The sequence below is a fragment of the Lingula anatina genome, chromosome 4 (genome assembly GCF_051362555.1).
Source record: "Lingula anatina isolate TDL-2025a chromosome 4, LinAna3.0, whole genome shotgun sequence".
Classification (NCBI taxonomy): domain Eukaryota; kingdom Metazoa; phylum Brachiopoda; class Lingulata; order Lingulida; family Lingulidae; genus Lingula; species Lingula anatina.
The window spans coordinates 8,835,647-8,845,812 of NC_141770.1; the positions used below are offsets into that span (position 1 = coordinate 8,835,647).

At 36.6% G+C, this 10,166-nt stretch overlaps 1 protein-coding gene across 2 annotated transcripts; it reads left to right on the forward strand.

Annotated features, from left to right (window-relative positions):
* The first annotated feature begins 217 nt into the window (after positions 1–217).
* On the forward strand, positions 218–7,845 carry LOC106179418 (tubulin polymerization-promoting protein family member 3-like). Of its 2 annotated transcripts, none has more exons than XM_087011018.1 (4): positions 218–392; positions 4,886–5,080; positions 5,666–5,795; positions 6,534–7,845. In XM_087011018.1, the coding sequence occupies exons 1-4, from the start codon at positions 340–342 to the stop codon at positions 6,675–6,677; spliced, it is 522 nt and encodes a 173-aa protein (XP_086867144.1). In that variant the 5' UTR covers positions 218–339; the 3' UTR covers positions 6,678–7,845. The 2 variants fall into 2 exon arrangements, with proteins under 2 accessions (XP_086867144.1, XP_086867145.1); XM_087011019.1 differs by lacking the exon at positions 218–392 and adding an exon at positions 2,282–2,420.
* The last annotated feature ends 2,321 nt before the right edge of the window (positions 7,846–10,166 follow it).

Below are 10,166 nucleotides of genomic sequence, written 5' to 3' on the forward strand. Positions count from 1 at the left end.
AAAGCAGTTATTGATACTTCATTCATACTGTGGTGCTTTCTAACCATTAGATGATATTTAAAGCTATTAAAACAGTATATATTTGAGGTTTTATCTTGAAAGGGTATTTTGGGGGACATATTGGAATTTTAACGAACGCCAATATATCTTCATTCCATTCCCTACAACTGAGCCAAATTGCATGCTGGTGGGTTTAAAAATGCACGCTTCCTCACCATTGTTCGACAATATTGTAGGGGAAACACGATATGACATAACCGCGCATCTTGCGCATGTGCAAGCTTCGTTACTCAAAACAGGTTTTACTAGGCAACAGAGGGGCGTTTACCTGAAACAACCATGGCTCAGAGGCGATATACCGTGTTTCTTATCCTTCTTATGTTGGATCCCAGGTTAGTAGTAGCAAGCAAATGTACCTTCTTTATAATTATTAATAGTAGTAGTGGTGGTTAATTAGAGTCACCGTATGGCCGCATTCAGAACAGTAGACTAACTAGTCCGAGGGTTAAATATGGCAACCCACTAAAAATCTAATCCGCTAATAGACACTGAATAGATTCCCCTTTGGAAAGTATTCAAGTTGGTCGGTCATATTTGCCTAGTTTGTCCACTGTTGGCCAACTGATCATTTGTGGTGCATTCCCAGAGATTTAGATCGATCCAGAGATTAAGATTTAGATCGACCTAACTCCCTGGAGGTTCACGCTAAATTGCAGTCAGCCGAGCGCGCACCATAGTAAATTACCCCCTTACAGCTTTTAGTAGGCGGGACAGATGCTTAGGGGACCGTTCACATGAAAAATCTATTTTCTAAAAATCTAGTAAAAGTAGAATCTCTATAAGCTTGTTGAAACATACCCTTGTTTATAAAAATAGCAAACATTACCTTTCACGAGACCAGATAGTCCTCTCAGGTGAAACTATCAGCAAAGACCACAAAAGCAACACCAACTGTTTTCGCCTCCTAGCTCGCATTCTATAAAATCTCATCCTCCGTTGCCGCATCGCTTGCCATCGGATCATGAGGTTTGCACTCATATCTGTCGTGTGTATATCTTCTTCATCTTCCTCGTCTTGTTGTTGCACAAAATCGACAAACACATTTTTCAAAGCAACCTCGACTGCCATTTACTTTCTAACTACCTACTGCCCATGCGTCAAGGTATCAGAATCTCCTCCGAGCGCAGCCGAGAATTAATTACAGCTTTGGAAGTAACTCACTCGCGCTGCCAGTAATTACGCCGCGGGGTATTCAGGGCACAGACCGTGATCACAAGTTACCGCCAATAGATTTTTAGATATTTAGAAAATAGATTTTTCATGTGAACGGTCCCTAAGCCGACTAAGCTGACAGTAATCTAGTGACAGGGATAGATTGATCTAAAATCTATGGGAATGGGGTCTTAGTTTCAGCTTTGAAGAGAGCAAATCGCTGTAACAATTGGGGGGGGGACTCCCAAGACTGGAGTATGTTGAATTCATTGATAACCCTGATATTTTGTTTCTTTCAAACACAGTACACTTGAAATAGTAAGTGAACGAAGTAACTACATATAGGCTATCTTCATCCTAAATAAACCCATGAAATATAGCACGTGTGATGAGCTTACTTATGCCCCGATTCGACCTATTTTAGTGTGGACCGAAAGGCTTACCAAAACGGAGTATAAGTTAGACGCTAGTCTACCATAACGCGAAAAAAATCAAAATTGATTAATTGTTGGTATATGTATGGGGTACTAGCACATGAGGGTTTTGCGACATTTATTTTAAGTGTTTCAATTTGACCTTTGTCAAAGATATGGGCTGGTTTGGAGATTTTTTTTGAGACTATAGAAAGCGGCTCTGCATTATTATTATTTTTTTTTTGCTAATGTCGGTGGCTATAACGCACCTTTTATCAAAATTACTCCTTGTTTTTTTTTTAGGTTCTATGTTGTTGGTTTTTTTTATGTTAAACCCATAATGCTGACTTTCTTGCTTGTTACCGACTCCTTCGTATAATACTGACAGAATCGCATAATACTGACTCCATCGCATTGTTTTGATTCTACTGCTACTTCAGAAGCCTACTGCCATGGTTACAGCTACCACACGCTGCCACAGCTTACTTTTATAGTGTACTTCTATCACTTCAACTTTAGTGTGATAACAGAATCAATGTATGTAGGCCAATACAAAAGCATTCAAATACCTAAATGTTTTTTCAGCAGAATAGGGAAACTGACTTATTGAACTGTAAAGAAGGAGTGCCGGGGTCTCAAAATTATAAGGCTATATAGAAAAGAGAGCAGACATTTATACTGGTATTGACGTAAGGGAGTTTGAGAGAATTATTGCAACCCGGTGCAGGTTGTCATCACACGACCTGACAGCGGAGAAGGCACGCTGGTCCCACGTCCCTTTAGAGGATCGGAAATGTAGGCCTATCTGTGGTATCGATGAAATCCAAACAGTAGAACATGCTTTCTGTTTTGTCCTGTACCAAGCTCTATACGCAAGAAATTTGCTGTGTGAGATTTTAGCTCGTAGAATATCTTCGGAGAGGAGAACCTACACACGATGGTGTCATTTGATATATGCTGTTTCTTTTTCTAATGCTAACATTATGTTTTCGTTCTAGTAACTATTATTTAGGCCATCGACAACTCGATTGATAGCTAAGAGGGCATTCACAACAAATGATCCTCAAATGTACTGATCCGCGGATCAAATATGGCGGAGGTAGTTTTGGAGTATATGAGAAAAAAAGCCACTCTCGCGTACTGCTTCACGGAGGTAGTTTAGTAACTATTATTTAGGCCATATCGACTCGACTAACTTGCGTATGGATATGTTTTTGTTACGCAGATTGTAGATATATTTGGTTTATTCTGGGCTTGTAAAAATACTTTGTACTTTCTGCTCACGTTGGAATTATCTATCTATCTATCTATCTATCTATCTGTCTATGCCAGCAGAGTAACTTCCCCGGGAATAAACTGAAAAAAAATCTAATTATGTAGTTGCTTTTTCTGTACTACAATATAATATATGTACAACAATTTTACCTTTGCAGCAAGTAATATTTATTTAAATCTGTCAGGTGGGATAGCCTGCTAGTGTGGGGTGGGTTGGGGTGGGAGGAGGGTTGCCTTAGTAAACCAAAATGGCTGGTTCGGGAATGGGGTGTAGGCACAGTGGACCACATCGATACCCCCTTACCACCATCCCCAGCCCCAGGGTTTCCAACTTTTCCATAGCCCATTTCTCCTTCCCAAGAAAACCTTATATGGTGACAATACCGGCGGGAAGAAAAAACACGAAAAATATCAATAGCATTGGGTATTTATTTATTTATTTATTTATTTAAATAATACCAGTAAGAATATCGGTAGCTAATAAAAGTAAAAATGTCATCCATGATATTTTATATTTGTAAAGTCAGATATTTCTTTGCATTTCGTCGCCCTAATAAGCAAAATCCGTGCAGTTGTACGACTAAGTAGCAAAGTATACGCTGTTACTGACGCAAGAGGGTAGTACACTCAGTCGCATCTGAACTTTCCCAATGGATGCATGAGAATAGTCGCAAGGTTCAATAGTGCGAAACTTTTTAGCATGTTCATTGGTGTGACATGTTCAATAGTCTGAAGGTTTTTTAGTCTGAAAGAATGAACAGTAGTATAAAAATGTTAAGTTTAGAGGACTCAAAGGGGTATATCTACCTATATAAGACAAAATGAAAATGGGGATTAAGGTTCAATAAACTTAAGTTTGAAAATTATCTTTATTATTTAGAATCAAAGCTTATTGTATACTACAAGCACGTACTTCTAAAGGTCGCAATAAATAATTTTAATTTTATTTGACTGATTTGATGCTATAAAAAGACATTAATTTAAATAGTTTTATCTTATATATATATATATATATATATATATATATATATATATATATATATATATATATATATATAGTGTAGCTGTTGCAGTCCAATCAATTCTTTATTTACCCTATATCGGCTGTTAGACATAAAATTAAGCTGAAATTGTGACTACAGACGGTGTAAAAAAGGCAAGCTATTGATCGGACATTTCAAAACACAGTTCAGTTTTTTAATATCAGTAACGTGCTAGGATGTAGTCCATTACCCAGCAGTGTTCTTCTGACGGAGAACACATTCACTACAGCCACAAATTAAGTATATCTGTCAACTACAGCCGGGGGAGGGTTCGGTTGATTCGAAAGAACCGCCCTTTTTTTCAGGGAAAGGTTCATTCTGGGTAAAATTTGATCTAGGTGCAAAAAGGTGTCATTGTTAAAGGTCCACTTTTTCCAAAGAAAGCCCCCCCACCCCCTTTGAATTTGCTGGCTACGGGACTGTTACCGTGCTTGCATTGTAACAAGCAGGTGACGTTGAAACAAAGAGGGGTGTATATAGTATAGTCTGTAGCCCTCTACATCTCTTTAGTTGAAAATAATGTGATGTAATGTACACGCTGAAATCAATTTAATAACCTTGATCCCCCCCCCCTCTGTTTCCACCCATTGTACATTTAGCTGCCATGTATCCCAGAGTACTTGGGGCATTTCTTCTTTTGTCCTGGCATGTACCAGTAATGCTTTTAAGCATATTAAAATATGAAAATTCAGATTGCACAATTTAAATATCCCCACGAGTACTGGATCCTTTTTTCCTGTGAGAATCCAAGCACTGTGATGGAAGGGTGTTACGGTAGTGTGCCAAACAGTTCGACCAAAATTAATTAATTTTAAGGAAACGTCACTTTGGTCAAATTGATTGAAATACAGCAATGAAAACCGTATTACGTATTAATCAAAAAACATTTTTTTCTCAATGAAGTGATAATACTGACTATTTAATTTTTTCTTTTATTTGTAGATGTTATATCTATTCTGCCGAGATGGCCGAAAGTGGTCTGGAAGCCAAGTTTTTAGAGTACTGTAAGTCTGCTGGAAGGGAGACTACCGCAAAAAAGGCCACAATCAATAAAATGTTTACAGATTGCGAGCTGTTTAACGATAAGTTTGGTTCAATTGACTTAGATGTCGCATTCCATATGGCAAAAGCAAACGGGTAAATCATTTTATTTCTTGTTCTTAATCTAATCCTTTTGCTGTCAGTGTTTGATTTTGCACGTACATTTAAGCAAGATCTCGCCAAATGCCACGACATATTTTGTTTAACATAAAATTTACTTGGCTACTTAGTTTGATTAAAATGTCAGATGAGTTTGAAAATCAGCATGTTTAGATTACATATACAAAAGTTATTGGATTTTTTTTTTTTTTTTTTTTTTTTTTTTTTTTTTTTTTTGCTTGTAAATCGCATTCTAACCATAAGTGCCATATTGTAACTTTGATTTTCATTTAATCTACTGAGAAGTTTTGTCGGATAAAAAGTCATGTTGAGTTTTATATATATTATAACAATTTTTTTTGCACAGCTTGTGGTACTTTGCAATCATGTTTTCTTTGAGTAAACGCCATGGGTTGGTTTCATTCTGTAGTCAAAAAAAAAAAAAAATTAAGCCGTCACATGGCGAAAAAGTCACAGTGTATTTTGCTTTGAATCAGGAATATTTTAATTATTAACTGTGCGCTGTTTGGCTTACAGTGAGTTAGATTTAGCAAACCCGTATATACAATCATTGTATTGCAGGTCAAGCGTAATAAACTTTACGGAGTTTGAGGTTTTGCTTCGCCATCAAAAACTTACCAATGCGCATGACTTTGATGTAAGAGTCAAGATTGCTGAATGTGATGGACCCATAGATACAGCTCGACAACCTGTAAGTTTACATGTACTGTTCAATTTATAATCATTAGTGAACTACGCTTAGCTAGTTAACTTACCGAAGTCGACTATAATGTAGCCAACTACGAGTGTTTCACAAAGAATATAAAATTCTAGCTTCCTACGTCTTAGTTAACTCTCTTGTTTCCAATCTGTTAAACTGATTGCAATCAGCAAGAGTCCCCGTGGAATTAATGCGCATTAACTGCTTCGACATAACTCATTCTGAAATTTTCCAAACACTTAGAGTAGTCTTTACATGTAATATGATATCGATTGAGGGGTGCTCCATGAAACACTGGTTTTTGGCCATAGCATGCTATAGTAAACTACCCCAAACATATACCTAAAACCCCCAAATCAAATGTCAAATTTGACCTTGACCCTCATTTTCAAGGTCATTCGGCTATTTAATGGAGAAATATTGAAGTGGGCTAAAAGTGATGTTTTGTCCCCCCCCCCCCAATTCGCACATGCTCTTTCAGAATATGGGGTCACATTTAACCCATGACCTTCACATGACCTTGTAAGAGCCTTTCCACACCTATTTTGCAGGGGAATCCTCCGCCACTGGCTTAAGCCAGTTGCAGTCTAGTTTTATTTTAATTTTTTCATGCCCTGAACACTTTTCTATTACAATGTAGCTCAAGTGGGTTTTGAAACTGCTCACTTGAAAGCAATATTTTGTATGCCATGTAACTTTGTAAGTAACTCAGAAATTATCTGGTTTCAGGGCGCGTATATCTCTGAGAACACTGGCTCTCACAAGGAAAGATTTGATGAGTCCGGCAATGGCGGGGGACGTGAAGATGCTGTTGAAGACAGTGGATATGTTGGACGTTACCAGGGCGCTGGAAGATATAACCCCAAGCACTGAATTTAGAAAGTCAACTTTTCGTAGATTTTTATGCACCGTGCTTATATGTAGGCAGTCTCTTAATATGTTGTTTAGAAAAAGCGGCTTTTGGTTCTGAGAGACATTTTAATATCAAAGTTTAATCTCAAACAATTTGTCTTTGCTTGTTGGAGTAAAAATTCTTTTTAGATATAGATTCTAAGCCTTGGTGGACTATTTTAAACAGTTTTAATTTAAGAGTGTTCAGATAGTGAAACTCAACTTTTCGTAGATTTTTGTGCAGTGTGTTTATATGTAGGCAGGCTTTTTAATATGTTGTGTAGATTCTAAGCCTTGGTCGATTTTAAACAGTTTAAACTTAAAAATGTTCAGATAGTGAAAATGTCAATAACTCGTTTTGAAAAGAGACTGAAATATTTGTGTGACCACATGTTATTCTCATATTACGTGTCATCACCTCAGTTGCGCGTTTATAGAAAAATTAAGGGGAAATTTACAGGATTATTTCAAACAATGCAATTAGATAATAAATTGCTTCAGTTTGAAAACAAGCATGGGTGGCTCTAAATTGAAGAAATCAATAATAATACATGTAATAATAATAATAATAGTCATGTTATAAGATAAAAAATAAATGAAAAAGTCAGGATATATAAATTATTGAATAAGGACAAACAGGTAAAATAATGTAAAATGAAGTAATAAGAAATTAACTTAAAAAAAAAAATGAAAATAGCATCACGTTAAGTCATTTTGAATCCCATTTCGTTTGCATTTGGAAAACCATGGATATTATGGGAAGTGTCCAAAATGGATCGCCGATCAAAATGCTTCATGTGACGTTAAAGGAACAACCCTAAAAAGGCCCTACACCAGGCTTGCGTGCAAACCGTTGTATTCCAGATGGAATTGCAAAGACAGTGTACACAATGTTTTTAAAAGGTGATAGTAATCAGGGCCAGGTTGCACCAACAGGGCGTAAATTTACTCGGCTACGACTGTCGTAAACCGCAACGCCTGGCGTCCGTGCGCCAGGTTTACTCTCCCTGCTTACGCCCGTTGCACCAAGACAAAAACTGATCGTCGTAACTACGCCCGAGTAACGCTCCGTTGCGTCACTGGCCAACAATACGTGAATGGTATAATTGGGCAAATGAGGAGTTCTCAGCTGCAGTCATAATGGAATAATGACATAAATAAACACAAAAGGATCATTTCAGTGACGGAGAAATTCATAAGCTACATTATTCCATTTTGATTTAGAAATAAGAACGTTGAAATACATTAACTTTTCTGTTGCCTTGGATATATAGAAATAAAATCGTAAATATATTCCGAATCAAAATATTATTATAGTTTGCTATTATAGTATGCTGTTGTAAATGTCATTTAAAATGAGAAAAAACGCGTCGCAGGCAGTACGTATTTCTATTAATTAATGGATTTGAATACCTTCCCATTTGTTATTGAAACTTTTGAGTCTGAAAATAATGCAAAAACGCCAACATTGCTTTCTTTTTATAATTTTACAACAGTGCCGACAATTTCATGACCTTCTTATCTATGGTTACACCGTGAGGTATCATATAATTCAATCGAGCTTACGTCTTGGAGATTAAGAAATACAAGAGACCTAATACATATTATATAAGCCTTAAAATGTTGATATTTTAAGCTTTCGTCTCTATGTTTATATATAGTAAAATATGAATGATATAAAATGTAAAGAAAAAATGTCTATGGTTAGTTATGGTTTGTCAAAAATTGTGAAAAGAATTAAAGAAACCGTACTGCTGAGAGCCAAGACGCACCTACATAAGTGGTAAGATTTCATTTGAACATATGCATATACATGTACATGGCTACACATATAATGTATTAAGTAATCACTTATAATTATATATATATACATAATTAGTTTTTTAAAAACCAAGCTATACAGGCGGAAGTTTTGTGTAAGAAACAAACAAATAACAACCCACATTTTCTACGTTAACTACGATAATTGTCATCAAACTCTCTCTGGGCTAGCCTAGCCATGGTGGAAAACGAGCTTCGACCGACTTGCACCACCTAACTAGCAGGCGTAAATTTACGACTAAGTTAAGACCGACGTAAACTCTACTCCAGAGCCCGGTTGCACCAACAGGGCGTAAATCTACTCGGCTACGACTGTCGTAAACCGCAACGCCTGGCGTCCGTGCGCCAGGTTTACTCTCCCTGCTTACGCCCGTTGCACCAAGACAAAAACTGATCGTCGCAACTACGCCCGAGTAACGCTCCGCTGCGTCACTGGCCAACAATACGTGGATGGTATAATTGGGCAAATGAGGAGTTCTCAGCTGCAGTCATAATGGAATGATGACATAAATAAACACAAAAGGAGCATTTCAGTGACGGAGAAATTCATGAGCTACATTATTCCATTTTGATTTAGTAATAAGAACGTTAAAATACGTTAACTTTGCTGTGGCCTTGGATATATAGCAATAAAATCGTAAATATATTCCGAATCAAAATATTATTATAATATGCTATTATAGTATGCTGCTGTTAATGAGAAAAACGCGTTGGAGGCAGTACGTATTTCTATTAATGGATTTGAACACCTTCACATTTGTTATTGAAACTTTTGAATCTGAAAATAACGCAAAAACGCCAACATTGCTCTCTTTTTATATTTTTACAACAGTGCCGACAATTTCATGACCTTCTTATCTATGGTTACACCGTGAGAGATCATTTAATTCAATCGAGCTTACATCTTGGAGATTAAGAAATACAAGAGACCTAATACACATTATATATGAGCCTTAAAAGTTTGATATTTTAAGCTTTCATCTCTATGTTTATATATATAGTCAAATATAAATGATATAAAATGTGAAGAAAGAATGACTATAGTTAGTTATGATTTGTCAAAAATTGTGAAAAGAAAAAGAATTAAAGAAACCGTACTGCTGAGAGCCAAGACGTACCTACATGTGTGGTAAGATTTAATTTGAACATATGCATATACATGTACATGGCTACACATATAATGTATTTAGTAATCATATATATATATATATATATATATATATATATATATATATATATATATATATATATATTATATGATTACTAAATACATTATATGTGTAGCCATATATATATTTTTTTAAACCAAGCTATACAGACGGAAGATTTGAATAAGAAACTAACAAATAACAACCCACATTTTCTACGTTAACAACGATAATTGTCATCAAACTCTCTCTGTGCTTGTCTAGCCATAGTGGAAAACGAGCTACGACCGACTTACACCACCTAGCTGGCAGGCGTAAATTTACGACCGACGTAAACACTATTCTTGTTTGGTGCAACTGGCTTTTCTCGGGCGTAGCATTTTGCGCCCGGTTTACGCCGGCGCAACTGCTACGCCCCACTTACGACCGGTTGGTGCAACCGGGCCCTGATCCACGGATCAAATATGGCGGACCCTACATAAAAGAAGGGCTGACTTACCCG